At 39.8% G+C, this 22638-nt stretch overlaps 1 protein-coding gene across 1 annotated transcript in view; it reads left to right on the forward strand.

Annotated features, from left to right (window-relative positions):
- Nucleotides 1-22638, forward strand: part of SLC35D1 (solute carrier family 35 member D1) — a 44093-nt gene that overhangs the window by 15455 nt on the left and 6000 nt on the right. The window contains exons 9-11 of the mRNA XM_026497868.4: nucleotides 7963-8030; nucleotides 9117-9195; nucleotides 12177-12259. Coding sequence (XP_026353653.1) covers nucleotides 7963-8030; nucleotides 9117-9195; nucleotides 12177-12259 — 230 coding nt within the window. The remainder of the gene's footprint in view (nucleotides 1-7962; nucleotides 8031-9116; nucleotides 9196-12176; nucleotides 12260-22638) is intronic.

Genomic DNA, 22638 nt, shown 5'->3' on the forward strand with positions numbered 1-22638 from the left:
ATAATGAAAAATTTTAGGCTGTTGGTTTAGCCTGTCCAGAGTTATTAATCTTTTCTGGGTCACTCTGTAGACCATACAGACGGATTTTCAAACCCTGAGTTAATCTTTCCACATAGACAGGTCCCTTCTGCTTTCTGAGCATTGGTGTCCTCATGTGTAAAACAAGTGGGCTGTATCAGTTATTCTTCAGTGATGAATGACTCTCTCTTTGCCCTATATGTTGTTTGACTGACAAAGTAATGTGTTTAGCCACTTACCTTTGAGGATAGGCCTTTTCACCAGTGAAAGTAAATGACCTTATCAATAAGCTGGAGTGTGTGGTTTTGCCACAATACATAGATTTTACATAGGTGGCAGAGCCTAGTAAGAAGCGATAGCAGAAGTATTTGGGTTCCAATTCCTTGTCTGAGCTCGGAGCAGGAGGAGCCAGAGTGGAAGTGATGGCCAGAGTTACAGAAGTTACAGCAGTGCAGAGGTAGGGTGGGTAACCCAGGACCACTGGCTTCGTGAACTTGTCTGACTTTTGCAAGGTAGGCAGGGAACCACGGAGGCCATTTGCCCCACTGACATTATCTTCTGCCTTAGTAAGTTTCCTAGCAATTTACTTTCTGGATAAGGTTTCAATTTTTTTCTCAGTGGTTTCTTGGGAAGAGAATTTTCCAAATAGAATGCTATCATTCATCTGCTTTTTTCTTCTCTACCATGAAGTCTAAAGACTTATGTGATTTAGTTTTAGACTTTCTGGTAAATAGGTTTCAAAACTTACAAGGTATCAAAACATGTAAAAAATATTCATGCTTTGGGTTTTATTTCAAATCTCAATTAACTTGGTGACTCTTAGCAGATTTTCCTGGGAGTGAGAATGTTACATCTAAGACTCAAGTGTACCCTGATTACTCCATTCTTACTAGATCAGGGTGACGAATTGGTGCTTATGTTATCCTGCGCTCGTTGTAGACATTGCCGCGTAATCCCCGTACTTCCTTGCCCAGCCTAGACATGGCCTCAGACTGTTCACCAAGGTAGTGGTTCAGATGGCCAGAGTCAGTTGATTAGAGCTGATACAAGATAAAATCTGTATCCCTAGACTAGATTTTATTGATTATGTTATTGATTATGTGCTGTTAGTCCCTGGTCTTACTCAGATACTCCCTTTCTTAATTTCCTTAACTTAAGCAACTGGAGAACACATTTTTTTTTAATTTCACTTTTTTTTTCAAATATTTTTATTAACTGAAAGTCTCATTCAAACCAAATGCCTAGTTTTAGGAAGTGGTAGGTCCATATAACCCATTTGCCCATTGATTACGCCACATTCTTTTCATGCCTGTGGTGTGTATTGGCCTGTGGTATTACATTACACCACCAGCACCTGTAGGCCAGAGACTTTGTTCAAAACAGAAGGGAAGCCTAAACATCTTTGTATGTGCAGTCTGTAATCACACCTACCACTCAGCCAAGATTGAAGATTGCAGGCCTTGTGGCAGGGAGCCCATCTAGTTCTGTGTCGCACAGAATGACCAAGCAGGTCCTTTTCTTCACAATGGCTCTTTTATTAGCTTTCTCTAGAGGCAGAAGTTTTGCTTTAAATGTTTTTTTTTTTCGCCTCCTGATTAATAAAATGTATGTTCACTGTGCCTTCTGTATTCCCTGTCTTAGGGAAAAGAAAAATTTGAATGTAAATCTGTCACTGAGAGATAACAGTGATGGAAGTTTAAGTGAATAATAATCTCTTCTGTATGTGAATTTTGTATAAAGTGCCTACATTTTGTTCTCCCCGTTGATTTTTCACAGGAGACAGTTGGACCAGACTGTTGTCTGTATTTGTAATGTAGGTAGAGGCTTAGAGAGGTTAAGTGACTTGATGATAGACTCAAAGAAAGTTAATGGCAGATTTAGAATTCAAATGCCCACTTTTTGACTCCATGATCCAACAACAATAGCTATTTGAAGCTATCTATGAGAAAAAATTCAGAACATACTACGTTGCCTTTGGTTTTCTCTTGTACTTAACTAATAGAAAGATGATGGGTTATGGAGCTGAGCAGGCACATAGAAGCTGGATAATTTTGGGAAAGTTACTTAACATTTCTGAGCTGACTACATAATAGGCTGTTAATAAGCAGTAACTTTGTTTTTTTTTTTTTTTATGCCATCTTTATGATAGGGAGAGTAGACTCCACTGTACTGCTGTACTGTTTGGGTCAAATTTATCCTACAGCTATACTTTGAAATGGTGAAATGGCTGCTGCTTTTTCTGTTGCAGCCAGAGGTCCATTCCTGTGGCAAAGCAGAGGAATGCAATAGGCTGCTTGTGCCATACTGGCTTTCTCCAGAAACAGGCCTAGTATTTAGGGAAGGAAAATAATCCCATGAGAACTGTTTTTCTATTTTTGAATTTTATGTACATGGAATCATGTTCATGGGATTTATTTTAGTATTCTACAGATACAGTTATTATGTTCCCAAAGGGGAATGTGCAGTATATATTTGGGGCATTTTCCTAACTAAAATTTAATGCTCAGTGTAGAGAACCTTTGGCTTGGAGTATATAGACTCAGGGCTACCATGTATTAACTGTGTTATCTAAAGTAAGTCACTTGTCTTCTGGGGAGAAGAAGGCGTGGCCTGTGTACCTCACAGGGGTGCATGGGGATCAAATGACATGTATACAGAAGCATTTTGCAAATTATAAAGCATTCCACAAACACAAAGGTAGTCATAGTTTGTTCATGTATTAGCAAACCTGACTAAACTGTTTCCAGCATAGTGCCCCCAGGGCACATGACTGGGGACTTAGATGTCAAAGTGTACAGTGACAGCAGAGGAGATATTTAGAGCTAAGGCAGGAAAGGAGCTCAGGTGTAGAGAGGTGTATTTGAAGCCTTTGCCACATAACTGATTTCTTTCCACTCGTAGGTCACTGATAAAAGAAAGAATTAGAAGTGATGTTTACATATAATAACTGACATCACTTATTGAACTGGACGGACCTCCTTCATGTCAAGCATTATATCCATATTGTCTTTAATTCTGATAACAACTCTACAAGATAGGCCTTATTATTCCTCTTACTATGTAATGCAGAAACTAAGGTTCAGCAAATCTTTACGGTGCATCACACCAGCTTTATCCTCTTAGTGACTTTAGGGTACAAGAGTAGCTTGTCTAGGAAAGGAGGATAATTTAGAGTTGAGGAAGGTTCTTAGGCCTGAGATTTCTTTTATGTGTTTCAGCTTGAGTAAAGTAAGGTTTCTCCTTTTGAAGCTGATCTAACACTCATGTTAGAGTTGGAAGAAGCCTTAACAGGCACCCAGTTTAACCTCCCTCACAGAAGCTAAGGCTGGCATAATGAAGCAGTGGTGAGCTGGTACAAGATACTGAATCCTGGCGTGCTGCTTTTTTAGGGACCATGGCTTTTCCTGCAGGGTGCCAGTAACCCTCTCAAAGATACTACTTCTAGTGCCCACCTGCTGGTTTGCTGGGTTATGCCTTTTCTCTTCAAAGAAAGAAAAAATAAATTCAGGGCAAAAACTAATGAGTTGTATGCCAGTAAAATGACTTTTACCATTTTAAGAAAATTTAAAATTATATAGCTTTAATCTGAAACTTGAAATTTATTTAGTAGCATGTAAAGGTAGGTATGTGGGTGTATTAAAAAGTAAAGTTTACATCATCTGCCTGTAGCAAATAATGCTAAGCAAGGGAGCATGGATGTTTCATTCACCTTAGCTATTTGTGCCTAACACTTCCAAACACTTGGAGCTCGGCAGAACTGACATTTGACATCGTTCCTGCTCTCAAAGAATTTATAGTCTTGCTGATAAGAGGCTGGTCTCCTGAGTTCTAGGCCTGTGCTTTATTGTGCTTTAATGGTTTTTCATCATACCATGTTTACAGGTATGAAAGAGCATAGCATAATGCTCTGTATGACTTCTTTCATTTATTCTTCATTCTCTAACAGAGTTATGGAACACCGTCTATTTGCTATCACTTTGTTAAGCACTGTAGTTACAGATATAAACCCTGAGGCATTCACAGTGTCTGAATAGATGATCATGTGCACACAGGTACAGATACAGATACAGAGAGTCACATAAATACTCATACTTAGTTACATACATGCAGTGTCAGTGATAAAAGTATCACTAAGTGTTCTGGACAGTTTGATGGGAAAGAACCTAATGTGAATGTGGGTTTTTGTGCAAAGCTTCCCAGTGGAAGCATCATTTGAGATAGGTTTATATTCAAGTCAGTAATTGAATTTGGTCTTTTGCTTCTAGCCATGCTGGAATAACAGTGACAGGATTTACCTTCCTGCCTTAACCTACTGGAATACCAAATATATATGAAAAATGGTTTTCAGATATTGGACAATAGGTAGTAAAGGATTGTGGAGAGAGAAAGGATGAGAAGAGAAAAGAAGGATATAAAAAAGACCCAAAAAATGACCCAAATTAAACTTTTAGGGATGAAAAATATAATAATCTGAATTGAAAAATAAAGCAGAAGGTATTAAACAGCAGATTAGACACTGCAGAAGAAAAGATCAGTGAATTAAAGAAATAGCAGTAGAAACTATCCAAGATGAAGCACATGGAGAAAAAAAGACTGGAAAACAAATGAACAGATTACTAGTAACATGTGAGGTAGTATCAAGAGATCTAACATATGTAACTATTGTCCTGAAGAAGGCGGCAGGGGTAGGAAAAATTTTTGAAGAATTAATGGCAGATTTTTTTCCAAATTTGGTGAAAACTAAATCCACACATACAAGAAGCTTAACAAACCGTAAGTTATATTAAACTTACCATAAAGAGGGACATTTCATAATGCTGAAAGAGTTACATCAAGTAGGCATAATAGTCCTGAATGTATATGTACTTAATGAGAAAGCCTCAAAATATCTGAAGCAAAAACTGATAGAAAGGATAAGCACATTATTGGCAATTACAGTTGGGATATTTTAACAGTCCTCTTTCAGTAATTGATAAAACAACTAAACTGAAAGCCATTAAGGCTATAGAACACGTGAACAATACCATCAACTAATTTGACTTAATTGACATTTATAGAACACTCCACTCAACAACAACAATATAAACACTCTCTGCAAGTGCACATGGGACATTTACCAAGGTAAATATATTCTGGGCCATAAAACAAGTGTTAATAGTTTAAAATAATTGAAACTATAGAAAGTATGTTCCCTGGCCAGAACAGAATTAAACTAGAAATTAATAACGTAAAGATACATGGAAAAATCTTCAAATATATGTAAATAAACACAACCTGTAACACCCGGATCAAAGACAAAATCATGAAGAAAATTAGAAATCATTTAGAACTGAATGAAAAAACAACATAGCAAAATTTATGGGATGCTGCTAAAGGAGTGCTTAGAGGAAAATCCATAGTTGAATTAAATGCATATATTAGAAAAGAAGAAAGATCTAAAATCAGTGACCTAAAGCCTTTCCCTTAAGAAATGAGAAAAAATAAGAGCAAGTTAAACCCAAAGGAAACATGAGGAAGGTAAGAGCAGAAATCAGTGAAATAGAAAACAGAAAAGCAATAGAGAAAAATCAGTGAACCTAAAACCTGGAGGTCAATAAAGATCAAGAAAATTGCTCAACCATCGCCAATTGATAGAGACAAAAAGTGAGAATGCATGAATTATCAGTATAAGGAATGAAAGAGTGGTTATCATTACAGAGCTTGCATATATTAAAAGGACAATGGAATATTATGAACATTATTCCGTAAACCGAAAAACTGTGTTCATGAGATGGACAAATTCTTGAAAAAGACAAACTACCAAAGCTCACTCAAGAAGAAGTAGATAGCATGATAGCCATATTCAACTAAGTAATTAAATAGCTCTACTTAATTAAAATAATTAGCCCTAATTAATGGGACTGTTTAGCTCTGTCTCTATTAAAGAAATTTAATTTTACTTAAAAATCTCAAAAGGAAAACTCCAGTTCTTGATCACTTCACTGGATAATTCCATAAAATGTATAAGGAAGAAATAATGCCAATTCTATGTAAATTCTCTGAGAATATAGAAAAGGAGAGAATACTTCCCAGTTGACTTTTATGAAGCCAGCATATCCTGTACCAATAGTTGACAAAAAATTTCAAGGGCAGGAGGTGGAAATTATAGTAAAAAAAAAATCCAGGGGCTCCTGGGTGGCACAGTGGTTAAGCGTCTGCCTTCGGCTCAGGGCGTGATCCCGGTGTTACGGGATCGAGCCCCACGTCAGGCTCCTCCACTATGAGCCTGCTTCTTCCTCTCCCACTCCCCCTGCTTGTGTTCCCTCTCTCGCTGGCTGTCTCTATCTCTGTCAAATAAATAAATAAAATCTTTAAAAAAAAAATCCAGCAATATATAAAAAGGGTACTATATGACCAAGTTATGTTTATCTTAGGAATTAAGGTTAGTCCAACATTTGAAAATCAGTGTAATCCCCCATATTAATAAGAGTTAGTAAGAAATTAATAAGAAATAGAAGAACCAGGTCAAAAGATGGAGAAAATGTATTTAATAAAACTTGACACCCATTCATGAGTTTAAAATTCTCAGCAAACCAGGAATAGAAGGAAAATCTCTTAACCTAAAAAAGGACCTCTAACAACAACAACAACAAAATCTATTGCTAACATACTTAATGGTGAAAGACTGACTACCTTTTCACAGAGATTGAGAATACAGGGAGAATGGCTGCTCTCACATTATGTTCTGTTTGACGTTATACTAGAGGATATCATTGTGCAATAAGGTAAAGATAAGAGACATAAATTCATATAGATTATTAGGAAGGAAAACGTAATGGTTACATGACTAGATAATACTGTCAAGACTCATTGAATTATACACTGAAAAGTGATTAACTTTATTTTTTACATATTATGCCTCAACAAAGAACCATAAACAAATTGAACGTCTGCTGTTTGCCAAGTGCTGTGTTAGGAATTTGCTCAGCTAGATGGATGGGCGTCTTCCCTGCAGGGAGCTCCCTGGTGGTAGACAGTGTGGAAAGACTTGCGGTTCAGGGAGACGAGAGTCCTAGAGAGAAGTACTGCGGAGGCACGGAGGAGGGGGTTCTTACCAGGGAAGGCCCCACAAGGTGCTGCTTGAGCTTTAGTCTGATCAGTGAACAGGAGTCAGAAGAGTGTTGAGGAGAAGGGCGTTCCAAGCAAAGGCATGTGGGTGTGAAACCGCATGTAGTCTTTTATAAACGGCAAAGAGCCTCATATTGCTGGGGCCCGGCGGCTGTGAGGTTTATGTCGAAGTGGCAAGAGTTGACGCTGGATAGGTTGGCAGAAAGATAAAAGGTGGAGTGTTTCTCATATTTGCTTAACAAACTGATATTGCAAGAGAAATTATGTACTTGAGAGAGAAACCCTCCCTCTTGGATGAGAGATGAGGTGATCAATGCACCCTTTCACTTCTTTTCCTTTGCTTTTGGCTTAAAAACAAAATGGCTACAAAACCTTCCTTTTACCGTCAACTGTTTTAAAATAGTAGTTCTCCCTGGGTAGACCTCAGCTGAATTTGTGTAACTAAGGGTGCGCTTGAGCTTTCACATGCTCTAGGGAAGGAGTATGTTTTAATGTTTGAGAAAGCTTTCTATACTAGCCATCTGGGAGAACAGCTGAGATTAGCCGGGTACGGCTTCTACCTTCAAGCAAATATCGGTTTCTTTGTACCAATAGGGAGAAGTACAAAATCTTCCTCACATTACATTTTAGGAAGGAGAAAACCTTATGAACCTGCTTTTTTGGGTTCAGCTCCATATATATCAAATTCTTAAACATCACTCGCTATCCCGTGAGTGATGCAGGGAAATTTATATATGTGTATGTGTGGTGGGAGTGAGTACTCAGGATTTTGATGGAAGAACAGAACAGATGATTTTGAGGGCTTGCTCTAAAATCATACTTTCTTGTGTATTACAGGCAATGGATTTTGAAGGCTGGGCCGACACCCTCTTTCTTCTGCAGTTCACCCTCTCTTGTGTGATGGGGTAAGCCTTTGTTGCCTTGTTAGCAGATAGTTTTCCTTGAGAAGTTTATTCTAGTATCCTGTTCTGTCTCTTGAGTGTATCAGCATAGGATAATTAAACTTCCAGGTTCAGGTGGTTTCACAGCCCTTGGGAATGTGCCCTTAGGGCTACTAAACTAATTCCAGAGTCATGTTTCCAAGGATGGAGACAAGAAACTGTTTACCCAATAACCTAGCATGTGATAAGCATCATTATATTTCAGAATGCATTATTTTATTTCTATATTGACCATTTGACGCATATTTTCATCCTCTTACCTATGAGGAAGCAGTCCCAGAACTCAAGTAAGGTGTCTGAGTTTGCGCAGGCAGCAGTGGCAGCCTTTGAATTTGGGGCTGAGTCTCTCTACGAGGTTGTCTTCCTCTTAGAAGAGTATGTGTGGAAGGCAAGAGGGTATCTACTAATGTGCCTCTTCTTTTCGCCTTTGGATTTCCCTAAGGAATTTTTTTCCTCAGCCAGTAAGTTTGGTTGGTATTTATGATAAGATCTGGCACAGGCTAGGTGCCCAGGGAGGGAGTGCTTCAAAAGAACATTAATAATGGTGCCTTGGTACTGAGTCAGGCTCAGAAGCCTCGTTGTAAATCTATCCGTTCCAACTGCTGCCACTTAGTTGTTAAGTGAACCTATGTCCCCTCTTAAAGTGGTGCTAATTTGGGTTTCTTCCATCTTTAAGAATCTCTTTTGCCTCCTGTCCAGAGGTCACATTGACCTCATGGGAAGTGCACACCTGATTCATGGTCTATAAGCTCAGCTTTCTATCTGGGTTTGGTGAATTTAGTGGAAGTATGATCTAAAAAGAGTACTCATGATTAGAAATGGTGGTTCCAAGGTTTTAGTGAGGGTAGCTGGGGAAAACACCTGGTCAATAAATGGACATGTTTTTCCCTTTAATGAAATTTAAAAAAAATCTAAAGCTGCAGTACAAGCAGGGGTGAGGTGGGGAAAGCTCACAGTCGGTGGCTACAATGTGCTAGCATGGCCAACACTGTTTCTCTTGGCTAGAGATTGCTATAGTAAGCAACTGGCTCTTGTACCTCTTCGTTCCAGGTTTATCTTGATGTACGCCACAGTACTCTGCACGCAGTATAACTCTGCTCTTACAACCACGATAGTTGGCTGTATTAAAGTGAGTTGAAAAAATACTGTTATCTTTTGGGGACCTGCTTTATTTAAAAATTGTTACTCTAAATCTTGCTGTGGCCTAAAACCCCACCATCCTTCTTTCCTCATAGATTGTCTTGGTTTGAAAGATCGTGATGCTGGTTTCTAAAATGATCTTTAAGAAAACTCAGGGAGGGTGCCATCTCCACTTTCAGGCAACTAGGCTTTGGGGAATATGGGAAAAGGAGAATGGGTTACCTTAGAGTAGAGGAAGAGGAATTAGACTTGTTTCAGACAGGGTGGGTAACTAGCTTGGAAATGGTAGGCCTGTCCCTTTAACCCCCAATGAAAACTGTTCTGTTCTCTGCCTTACTGAGTTCTGGCTGTTGTAGGGAAAGGATGCCTGCCAGAAGTTAATCAAGGGAGTTTTCCAGTGCATGAGCCAAACTTTAAATGGCCCACTTTTAAAAGCTGTCTCTGACATTTCCAGTGATGTCATTTCCTCCTGATCCATTTTATTTGAGGGAGGCTCATTTGTCTTCAGCCAGGGGGGCCAAGTTGACTTGAGTATTGAGCTGAAGTTAGTGGTTTGAAGCCTCTTTCATCTGCCTTTGTGCTTCAAGTGCTTTAGGATCCAGGAGGCCATGGCATGGCTGATCTCCAAATGAATTAGCAGGGTAGGCTTGCTTTCTAAAAAACGTAAGACAGAGAGAGAGGTAGGTCCATGATCATTTGGGAAATAGAATGCTTGCCCTTGGGACTTCTTCTGATTTCCCATTTGGCAGTAGTGAGGGAAGGGATTGAAGAATAAAGTTTTTACTGCCCCGCTATGTTTCCCTTTGTACCCCCATGGAGTGGTGTCCACCTGCCCTCACTTTAGAAACTAGATTTGGGTTAAAATTTCAGGTCTGTGACTTCAAATCATGGAATTGGAGTGTTTGGTGTAAGTAGAATACTAAATTAAGCCAGGACTAGTTGTGTGAATTCCCATGAAAGCTAGAGGCAGTTCTTCTGCGTTCAGGCCTGGGCTTGCTAAGATAGTTTTAGCCCCTCAAATCAGCTCTCAGCTCTGTTTTGGTTTTGTAAAGTAAATGCTTCAAGAGCAAAGTGAATGGCGTGCATGTTCAGAATAAGAACAGCAAGAACATGAGAGACAGGCCAGTTGTTACCATGTTTTTGCCAAAAAGGATACTACCCGAAAGTCAGTGTTTAGTTTTAATAACCTATTTGCTTGAGATTTCATAGGGTACTTTCTTTATGTTTATCAGCACGGGGTACTAATAGAATCATGGTCTTATTAACAGAAAGTCCAGTACTTTTCTTTTGTTATTTCCTCCTCCCCGCAGAGCCCAATGGCTTTACTGTGGCCAAAGGGATCTGTTTTACTTCCACACTCTAGAGAGAGGAAAAAAAACTGGATGGTCTGATTAGTTTACAGCTGCTGTTGCTGCTGTCTGGTGGTATTGCTGTTGAAGGATGTCTAACATCTTCAGACAGATGGGAGGACGCCGATGCCCTTGCTGGCTCGGAGTCTCATGGTCCACAGTGGAGCTTCTTTTCTCCCAGATACAACCCTGCTAGCTCAGCCACTGGTCCCCCAGTGGCTGTCACTAGGTCTTGCTTCTCTGAAACATAGAGGGAAAATTACTGAGGATGCTTAATTAAAAATGGAAATTCCTAGGCCTACCTCTCATACACGAAATCAAAATCTCTAGAGCCTCAAAATCATCATTTTTAACGAGGTATACTAACATTTGAGAATTGCAGTCTGAGTTTTGAGGTGCCTAGCATAGTCTCTTCTGTGCTTGCTAATAAGTTCTGCTTGCGGGCATTGCTGTCTTTTCCTGATTGATTTTGAGCAGCAAGGTTTGGGTTCTCAGTCCCTTTCTGTAGTTCCTGGGCGCTTTATGCAAATTAACCTGCCATCTCTCTGGATCTCTGTGTTCTAAGCCTATCCTGTTCCACATTTTCCTAAGTCGCCTACTGACCTTGTTTACTGTTGCATGGTATTTAATTTTGCTTTTTCCCCTCAAATAATAAGAGAATCTGTTCCGAGGTCGTTGCTGTCTCCATTCTTAGACCTAGAAGAGACTGACATAATTTTAAATGCTCTCTCAAAGGGCACTCCCATTATAAAAATAATTTTGAAGTTTCTTTCTGGCCTTTCAAAAGCACTGTGGCACTTTACTTCTGCTTCATAGGCCCGATCTAGGCGAGCCCAGGTTCTAAAAATGTTTGTGACATTTACCATTTCCGACAGCTGCCATAGTGGAGAGGGAGGCGGTGCCTTCTGAATGTGAAAGAGAGGAGGTTAGGGAAGAATTGAGTAGTAGCTTGAACTTCGGGAAAGTTTGTTTCACCTTTGTGGCCTGAAGATAATTAAAAGGGATCGATAAGCAGATGCTTACATCTGGAAGTTGAAGGGAATCAGGATAGGTCATTTTGAGTATGGGACTTTGAGATGACTTTTCATGTATTTTTTAAGATACCAAAACAGATGCCTCTAGAAACAATGTTCGTGCTGGTAAACTCCCTGCCATCCCCTTTTTCCTTTCTAAGAAGAGGGAAGATGCTTACATGTGAGGTTTTCCTTCTTCACTTCCCCCTCACAATCAACAGTTACTTCAGTGGGAGGAAAAAGCATTCTTTTCTAGGATTGCTAAACACGCAGTAGTGTTTTCTACCCCTGGTGACAGCGGTGTTTCTCTGTTTAGGTTTACAATGTCAGCCCATACCGTGGGACACAGGAAGCTGGTAATCTGGTGATAATTCTCAGTGAAAGCATTTAGCTTTTGCAGGGATAGATTGGGAAGAGGTTAATGTCATTTCTTATTTCTTATTTCATACTACACTCATTTTAGGATTGGTGGGTTTTTGTTATTGTCAGTTTATTTGATTTTGTATTTTAAGGATAGGTATATGGGCCGTTCTGTGAATGAGTTTATATGAATGTTGAAAAAGCTCAGTTAAACCTGTGTTACAGCATATTGCCGTTTTTCTTTGTAGAATATATTAATAACTTATATTGGAATGGTCTTTGGTGGAGATTATATTTTCACATGGACAAACTTCATTGGCTTAAATATCAGGTAAGTAAAAATATTTAAGTGTAACCACTTTGATAAGTGGGATTTGGATACTTAAATAGTGTCACAGTAAGGGGCTATCTGATTGCAAATTTGCTCATTTATTAAACAGTTATTGAGCCTTACAGTGTATTATGTATTTAATGTCACATAATGCTTTTTAAGAAATGGGGGTAAGATGGTTCCATATTTATACACAGTATTTAGGGAATCTTTTCTGGAAGTTAAACCCTTTTTACTTACTAGCCTTGAAAGAACAGTCTTTTATTTATTATGCTAGATGGCAGTACAGTGTTCTCAAGAAAATTCAGGGCTAAAGAAGAGCAGCTCTGTTAGAATTGCTTTATATGTGTCTGACCTTGGACATGTCACTGGATTGCTTTAGTCCAGACTTGGTCAGTGATGAGGGTGACTTGTATGAAAGATCCCTTTTTAGTTCCAGAATTAATTTCATGATTTTAAATACTGTATGTATGCTTAAAAATTCTCAAATTTGTATTTGGGCCAGACCTCTGCTTGAACTCCAGCTTGTATATCTAACAGCCCACTTGACCTCTCTAACTCACATGTCCAGAACTGAACTTCTGTTTCCTCCCAAGTGTGCTCCACCCACAGCCTATATATATCAGTTGCTGCAGACTCTATCCTTCCGGCCTCTTGATTCAAAAACCCTGGAATCATCCTTGACTCTTCAGTCTTCTACCCCGTATCCAGTGCATTAGCAAATTCTGTTGGCTCTATATTCAAAATAGATCCAGAAAAGAGTCACTTGTCACCTTCTGCGTTGCTCCTGTCATCATCTAAGCCACCAACATCTCTTGCCTAGGTTACTGCCTAGTCTTCTCCATTTGCATGGCTAACTCCTTTGTGACCGTGAATTTTAGCTCAAATGTTAACCTAACAGGGAAGTCTGTCCTGACAACCTTATTTAAAATTGCAACCCGCTCTTCCCCTTCTGATACTGCCAAACCCTCTTGTTCTGCTTTTCTATTTCTCTTTTCCAGAGCTCTTAATCTCTTTTAATACACTATGTAATTTGCTTATTTGTATTTATTGCCTATTTTCTGTCTCTCCTGCTGGAATGTAAGTTCCATGGGGGCAGGGGTCTCTGCCTGTGATGTTCACTCATTTCCCAAGCTCCTAGAATGAATCCAGCTATTGCTTAATAAGTATTTGTTTGATGAGTGGCATCTGGGTGGCTGTCAGTTCAGCGTCTGCCTTTGGCTCAGGTCATTATCCCAGGGTCCTGGGATTGAGTCCCGCATCAGGCTCCTTGCTCAGCGGGGAGCCTGCTTCTCCTTCTGCCTGCTGCTCCCCCTGCTTGTGCCCTCTCTCTTTCTGAAAAATAAATAAAATCTTTAAAAAGAAAGTGATGAATTCTCTATGAATTGGTGAAAAAGCACTTTGGAAACTTATAAAGCTCTCTACTAGAATATGAGCGTGTCATCTCTTTACCTTGAAACAAATTATATAACCTCTCTGGGCTTTTATTGCTTCAAATGTAAACAAGTGATGATAATACCTATTCTACCTTCTTTATGGATCAGTATGAGAATTCAGTACTCATATTGGTAATAGGTTAATAACTCATTGTTGCCCCTTCCCTGACATTTATTTACAAGTATAGTTTGTCTTTTAGAGGAAGAATCATTTGTTACTTGTGGGGGTGGGAGTTGGGGGGGTGGTTGTAATATGTACCCGAGGATGACATGTTATAGAAGAAAGATGAGTAGTTCAGTCTCAGACCTTGTTTGGAGTTGCAGTTCTGATGTTTGCCATCTATGTGACTTTGAGTGAATGTTTCTCTTTTCTGAGCTTCAGTTTTCTTATGTGTCGGGGACAAAAATATCCATATCTCTTTAGAGTTGTTAGAATGAAATAATCTAATATAAAGTACCTAATTCACTGCTTGACATCTGTGCAGAGTAAATATCAGTTTCTTTCATTCATACTTGTGAGGAAGGGCTAGGATATAAGGAGCAACCTGATGGAACAGTTTTGACTTTGGATGTGACCTGCGTTTCATTCACTTCTAAAAATTTGGATTAAAGAATCACATCATGGCACCATATAGACCTAACTCAGAGGTGCCTTGATTTTCTTTTTGTTCTCTTCAAATAAATAACCTTACAGCCAAAATGAAGTGAAAGCTTCTGTTTGCATTTTCAGATCTTTGTAGTTCAAATCTCTTATAAGATAACAAAGTTCTTATAAGAAAGCTTAGGTATCTTCTTTCACATTGCAGGTTATTTTAAAAAACTAGTGTCTGAGTATGTTGGAAGGTTATGAAATACATCAGTCTAACATATATCAAATCCAGCATCTTGAAAATTCTTCCAGTAGAATTTCTTATTGTGTCAGCTAGTGCATTTTAGTTCTGGTTAAAACAGTCTGGTTTTGCCAGCAAGGTTACTTGATAGTGATAATTAGGATAGTGACTGTCGTTGGTACTCTGTCCTTAGGTAGTATTTTTAATAAATTATGATTGCTTTCGCATTTTATTGTAATAAATTTTACATATCCTATCGCTTTAATCTTTTATTACAAGGCTGGGGAGAATAATTGATGTACTTAACCAGCCAAGTTAGTTGCAGGGTTGGGATTAAAATCCAGGTGAATTTCTTTTTGAATACTATCTCCATTACAGTGTGCGTTTCAGCTTTCGTAGAGGAAAGTATATATTATCTAATTTTTTTTTTACTTTTTCTCTTTAAAATGAAAATTATGGTTTTATTTATATTTTTTGACTTTTACTAGTTGGTAAGCAGACTCACAGGTGCTGAACATTACTTTTTTTTTTTTTAATGTAAAAACCAAACTTAAAGTGCCTACCATATTTCACTTTGATTGGAAATGGTGTCAGTCCGTCTTTGGCTGACTGCACTTTGAAGGAAATCAGTAATTAAACCATATTCTTCAAAGAATCTATGATTAGGGGCGCCTGGGTGGCTCAGGCAGTTAAGCATCTGACTCTTGATCTCAGCTCAGGTCTTGATGTTTGGGCCCCATGTTGGGCTCCACCCTGCATGTGGAGCCTACTTAAAAAAAAAAAAAAAAAAAGAGTCTGTGATTAGATCCAGATACATCTAGCTCCCTCTACCCTGCCAAGTTTCTTTGTTTTAAGAAAAGTTTCACTAGCCCTCTCTCTGTTGTGATTCAAGTGCGAGCAGCAGGAGGTTTGCAAGGATAGCTGCTCACACTTCATCCACATTGATTCTGCAATTTGGGAGGCATTTTTCTTCTGTAGGGGCTGTTAGAGCCTGGCTGTCTTCAACTCTTCTAAATGCCTTTTCCCAGTAGCCGCTTAGTGAGTGCTCACCCAAGCCCAAAATGGCAACAAGGGAGAGTAGGAAATGATTAGCGAAGGGTGGTGACAAGAGCCTGCTTCTGTACTTCCATCAGTTGATGGACTTGGCCTGTGCCTTTGGCCTAAGTAATATAGCCTTTCCAGATAATGACATCATCATCCTCATAACTGCCCAGGCTAGAATTCCTAGACTCTCTGGGACTTATCTTCAGCTGTGATTCTTTTTTTCCTTCCATTAAAAAAAAATTAATATATGATTTAAATACAGATTCGCCCTTTCTCGTGTATGGTTCTGTGAGTTTTGACCAATGCATACAGTCATGTAACTACTACCACCACGTTCGTGTTATAGAGCAATTGTATTGCCTCTAAAAGCTTCCCATGTCCCTTTGCACTGAACCTCTCCCTCGCTGCTCAGCCCGTTTTCTGTCCATATAGTGTCCAGAATGTCATGGAATGGTAGCTTTTGGTTTGACTTCTTTCACTTAACACACTGCATTTGAGATTCGTGTTGCATTCTGAGATTCCGTTAAGGATGTATCACAGTTTTTTTATCCATTCACAAATTGAAAGATGTTTGGGTGGTTTCCAGTTTTTAGCTGTTTTATATTAGCTGTTGAAATACTTGCTTAAATGCTTGTGAACATAAGTTTTCATTTCACTTGGGTAAATACCTAGGAGTGGTTGTCCTGGGTTGTCTGGTAAGTGTATGTTTAACTTCATAAGAAATTGCCAAACTATTTTCAGAAATGTCTGTACCCTTTTGCATATCCCTCAGCTACATATGATGCTCTGTAATGGTTGTTCCACATCCCAGCCCTTGGTATTGTCAGTTTTTGTTTTTTAAATTCTAGACATTCTAACAGATCTATAGTGGTATCTCATTGTAGGTTTTTGTTTTTGTTTTTTTTTAAGATTTATTTATTTCAGAGAGAGAGAGAGAGAGTGCAGGGGGAGGGGGAGGGGGAGAGGGAGGGAGAGAGAAAAACTTAGGCAGACTCTGCTGAGCGTGGAGCCCTGCTCAGGGCTTGAACTCATGACCCCGAGATCACGACCTGAGCCAAAACCAAGAGTCAGACTCTTAACCGACTGTGTCACCCAGGCGCGCCTCATTGTGTTTTTAATTTCCGTAATGATTCATGATGTTGAACATCTTTTCACATGCTTATTTGCCATCTGTATGTATTCTTTGGTAAAATGGCTGTTCAGATATGTTGCCCATTTTTAAAAAACTGGGTTATGTGTTTTAAGTTTGTTTTTTTGTTGTTGTTGTTGGTTTTTTTTGAAGATTTTATTTTTAAGTAATCTCTACACCCAACCTGGAGCTCGAACTCACAACTCCAAAATCAAGAATCATATGCTCAACCAACGGAACCAGCCAGGCGCCCCTTGTTTTCTTAAATTTTGTTTTGTTTTCTTAAGTTTTGAGAGTTCTTTATTTATTGTGTATACAAGTCCTTTATCAGATATGTGATTTACAAGTATTATTTCCCAGTCTGTAGCTTGTCTTTTCATTTTCTTAATACTGTCTTTTGAAGAACACAGTTTTTAAGACTCCTTTATCAGTTTTTCTTCTGTGAGTTGTGCTTTCAGTGTTAGGTTTCTAAGAAATCTTTAACCCAAGGTTACAAAGATTTTCTCTGATGTGTTCTTCTAGAAGTTTTATAGTTTTATTTTACGATTAGGTATATAGCCCATTTTTGGATTAATTTTTATATATTGTATAAGATTGAGATGAAAAGTTCTTTTTATTGTGTGTGTGTGTTTAATATAGATATCCAGTTGTTCCAGTACCTTTTATTGAAATGTTATCCTTTCTCTGTTGAATAGCCTAATTTTTTGTAACACACTTTTGAAGTTCTTTTTGTTATCACTATTTTATAAATGAGGAGCTGAGCCTAGAGAGGTTAAGTAAGTTGAGTGCATTCTGAAGTTATGCATTGAGTGTGTGTCTGTATGCCAGGAATTATGTTCTAGAGAGACATGGTGCATTCCCTCCTAGATCTGCCAGTGTCACACAATTAGTAAGTCATGTCACAAGGATTTTAACCCTGATGGGTTGCACTGCAGAGTCCAAGTTCTCATTCTTTAATGCATCATTATTCAGCAAATGACTGAATAATTACAGTGTAGCCTACTAAACTGTATATGTATCCATCACCATTTTAGATTCTTGGCTTTTTGAGGGCAGAAATCACTTCTCTTATTTACAGTGTGCCAGTATTTATCAGTGCCTGACCCATAATAAGCATTCCACTAGTAATAGTAACAAAATATTAGCCAGTATTTTTTATGTGTATTTGTACTGGGCATTGTGCTGAGTACTCCATACTTAATCTCTGTAACAGCCTTATGGGCTAGATCCTGTGAATATTACGTTCACAGAGAGAGGCTAAAAACCTTGCCCCATAGTACTCAGCTGGTAAGTATTCCATCCACGATTTGACTTCCAAGTCTTAATCTTTAACCACAGTCTAGTAAGTAGTGGATAGATGAATGGATTGATTTTATTTTCATATCCCTTTATGATATGCTATCATACTGGTTACATACTCTTAAGTCAGCCTCCTTTAGGATCACAGAACTCATTTTACTATAGCTTTGGAGGCCACACGACGGTCTACACAGTCTCTGGGATGGGACATGGTGCAGCTCAGAGTAGTTGCAAAGTTGGTTCCTAAGGACTTTGGTCTAGCCAGCTCTGCTCAGCACCTGAATCTACTGGTCCCTCATTTTGGACTCTTTGCCTATTTCCTTAGAAAGATGAATTGCTTCTGATTTTCAGACTGCTTCTCCTCCTGCATAATTCCATCTTAGTAGATTCTATTCTGGTTCCAGACTTCTCCTGAAGGACATAAGCTTTTCCTTTGCTTAGTGGTTCTCTAATTTGGAGAGAGAGAAGGACATGTTTTGTGTTACCAGTTAGTTGCTGCTGATGTAATCGCCACTAGGCTATTTATAGATTATATAACTGGCACGTATCTCACTAGAGTAACTTCGACTTTTGAATAGGATCTAGGGAGGTTGGCTAGCTGTTGGTTATATCATAATTCCTGACAGAAGAGCACTGAAATGGAATATAGAAAAAATCTGTGTTCTGTTACAGTACTGCCACGAGCTATTTATAATTCACCGTTTGCAACCTCAGTTTTTTTGCTCACAGTTTTTGAACTCGAGTTGTCTATCCTAATTCACCCTGTGGGAGTCCTGTGGAAACTGTGCCCCATGCTCAGTGGGTCTGGAGTTATTTTGCAGGAGACTTACGACATTGGAACGAACTTCCTCCAGGTGTGGAAGACACATAAAATATGTTAACCTTTTAGTTCTAATGGCAGTCCTCCACCCACATTGTAAGGTTTTTTAAGAGGCAGAAAAGAAAAAGGAGTATAGATGTAGGGTAGGAAATGATAGATGAGCTGAAGTAGTTTGGACGTAGCCCCAGGTTGAGGAAGAGTACCAAAGATGTCAAGAAAGCAAAACTAACTAACTAAATAGCTAGCTCGCTTGCTCGCTCTTTCTGAATATGTAAGAGAATCCCCCCTTCCAAGAAACTAACACTAAACAGAAAGAATAGGTAGAAAACAAGTTTTGGGCTTATATTCTTTTTTGTTTTTCTATAACTTTTCTCTAATGCAGCCTTTAAAAACAAGAACAACAACAGCAAACCTATCCATCTGGGGCCTCCCCAGAATTCTGGTCTTAGAGCATTTGTCTGATTCATATCAGTTAATAAAGCAAATAATATCTTTGTCACGGCCCATGAGTTCCAAACAACATCACAACAGGATTTGGGAGCCTTTTATTTGTTTCTAAATTTACTTCTGGACAAATTCCTAAAACTCCTAGGCGGATGAAATTGTTCACATCCTGGTCAGACATCTGTGACGAAGGTACTTCTATTTTTAAAGTATGTGCACGGACCAACACTTCCCTAGCGTAGACAAGACATGACTACCTGTGTGGGAAGGCAGCAGATAGGGAGGCGGTGCTCGTGGAGTACCTCGGCCATGACGCCGTCTTTACAGCGCCTTCTCATTAGTCACCTCCAGTTCACAGCACGGTGGAATGGAGACTCAGGTAAAGTCATTTGTCCCAGGGCACACAGCTGCCCTAGTGAGAAGCAGAACTGAGATTCTAACCCTGATCCGACTAGAAAAATCTGCCCCATGATTTAGCCATGCGAGGGCACATGGGGTAAGAGATCAAATGGCCCCCCTTCGTTTTGAACAGTTCCCAAAGCCACCTTGCTTACCCCCTGCCTCACCACTGATTGGTCTTTATTCTATCTCCTGTGCTGGGCAGAGTAAGAATCAGAATTATCGAACCCATTCTGTGCATGTTAAAAAAATGATGGCTTAGTGTATACAAAGCCACAGACTAATTTTTCTGTTCAGGGAATTTGTAATTTAGCTGGGAAGATTCATTTATTCATAAATAAACATATGGTTGATACCTGCCAAACATTGTTTTAGGCATTGGGTATAGAGCTGCTATCAAAACTGACCAAAACCCTTGCCCTTCATGGAGTTTTCCTTCTAGTAGAGGAGACAAAAAATGAAGATAAGTGAGTGAAATATTTGCTGGTGATCAGTGTTAGCTGTCATGGTACATGGAGAAAAGTAAAGCAAGGAAGGGGAATAAGGAGTATTGCAAGGGGTGGGGACACTCACTGAGAAGGTTACATTTTTTGTGAATACCTAAAAAATGGAGGGAATGAACCACATCGATTTCTGGAGGGAAGAGCAAGTGAAAAGAGCCTGAAGTGGGTGTGTGCCGGGTGTGTTCAGGGAACAGGTGAGGCCAGTGTGGTGGGAGTAGCGTGGATGAGATAAGATGGGGTCATACAGATAATGGGGCGGAGTGACAGATTGGGGACTACTTTTAAGAGAGGGTAAGATGTTGGAGGATTTTGTATAAAGGAGTGACATGATCTGAAGTTACAGAAGATCCTGATTACCAGCCATTTGGTAGTGATGTATAAAGATTCACATAGACCCCACCCCCACCCCCAATCTGGGCTTTTCCCTTTCTTTTCTCCACCCTCCTCTTCTCCTCCTCGGAGCTTGCCCGCATGCCCGAAGCTGCTAGGAAGCCATTTAGACTCCTTTCCAAAACATAAGCTCACCGCTGCTCGGCACACAGGATCCTTGTGGACGGATACTCAGGTTTTTTCAGGCGATTTGGGAATGGCCATTTCTGAAAATCTGAATATTTGGTAATGATAAAGACAGGAATAAAGATGAGATAAAAAATCTTTTATTATTGCCTTATGTTGGAACTTGTAAGAATTTGAGAAGCCCGTGCTCTTTAATCTCCCGAGTTTAGAACAGCAGTCTGTGTTTCGGTTTTGCTGTGGTTATTCAAACAACTTTGTGGCAACAGTGCACCCTCCTCTTGCATCAGGGTAAGTCTCCATATTATGCCGGCCTCGCTTTGTTCACAGTGCGTCCCCCGCAGGTCTTGGAGTAGCAGGGCTGGCGGGGAAGCGGGGGGAGGGGAATACATATATTTCCTGATTGTTTACCACGTGCCGGGATTAGGGCCGGGGTTCTTTATGAATGTGATCTCATTTATAGAGAGTATTATTCTTATTTTATGAATACAGAAATAGAATCTCAGAGAAATTAATAAATTTGCCAAGGGGCACAGAGCTAGCAGCGTATTCAAGATTTGAACCAAGACCTAACTCCACAAAGTCCGTGCTTTTTCATTACACTAACTATGTTAGGGATGTAGGGTCCAGGATTACCATAAGGATGAGGCCTGGAAGGAATTCCAGGGTATTGTCTTCTTCCATCCTACACTGCTCCATTATTTCTCTCCAGGTGAAATGAGCTTAACATAAACATCGAGGATTGTCTTGACAGGAAAAATAAAGCATTGTTATGTTTAAGGTTGTTCTAAGAGGAGGACCCTAGAGGATAGGATGAAAGAAAGGAGCATTCCTACCTTGTGGTGAGGGGGGTGGGGTTGGAGGCAAGGAGAATTTGCCTGTCCCGTAAACGTACGTGTGAACCTCAAAGAATGTTGAGCTTCCATCAGGAAGGCTCCAGGAGGCCATCTCCTTGGGTCCTAGCCCAGCTCCCAGGGAAATCATCGACTTGATGCACTAGAAAACCAGAGGAGTTTCTAGAAGAGCCTGAGAGATCACAGTCTCTAAAAAGAAAGAAAAGGAAAACGAGAAAGAAAAAGAAACAGAAAAAACTGACTGGATGAAAGCAAAGATGAGGCTTATGGAACTGGCACCAAAATTGGGTTCATGAGGCCGCTGTCTTTGAACGGGCCACACAGATAGTCGCTCAGCAGTTATTTATTGTACTGCTACATAGTGTCAGGCCAGTGCACGGGACTTGGTAGAGTTAAGAGTGAGGCCTTAGAAATTTATAGGCTGATGGAAACAAAATAAGTACCAGTATCACTTCTATCAAGTGGAGCAGGAGCCATTGGGAGGAAGCTGTTTCAATGGAGAAAATCAGATTGACATGGGTTTTATTCTTATCCATTACTAAGATGTTCTATGACCCTGAGCAAGTTATCTTAGGACTCTGGAACCCAGTTTCTTCTTCTTCAAAATGAGCATCTTGCCAGGGATATTGTACTTTGCAGGAATCTCACAATGGCAGATGTATGATAGATGCTTGACATGTAGTAGACTTTAGTAAGTGGTCACAATTCGGTGATTAAGTGCTGTGACTGCCCGATTCTGCTTCCTTATTTGCAGGAGCGAGGCATCTCTTCTGCTGCTGCTGGTGTGGGGCTGGAACCCCGAAGCCTAGAGGAGGATAGAACTAGTTTCAAATAAGATGCAAGTTCATGAGTCAAGTGTCAGGCAAAAGGTGGTGGGCCAAATCCAGGACAGGAACATCTGAAAGCAGAGTCTGGGCCAAGATGCCAGCTGGAGACCCAAGAGAGTCACAAGTGTTAGGCTTAGCGGAATAGCAGGTCAGAAGAGTCTCCAGTGTCTCTGTGAGCTCCTCCAGCTTGCTTTCAGTTAGTGACTGGGGCAGGGGCTGTGTACCCATGTGGGTTTGAGGTCGCCGCAGAGAATAGACAGGTATAATCACTGTCCCTCAAG

Source organism: Ursus arctos, unplaced genomic scaffold, assembly GCF_023065955.2.
Source record: "Ursus arctos isolate Adak ecotype North America unplaced genomic scaffold, UrsArc2.0 scaffold_12, whole genome shotgun sequence".
NCBI classification, from domain to species: Eukaryota; Metazoa; Chordata; class Mammalia; order Carnivora; family Ursidae; genus Ursus; species Ursus arctos.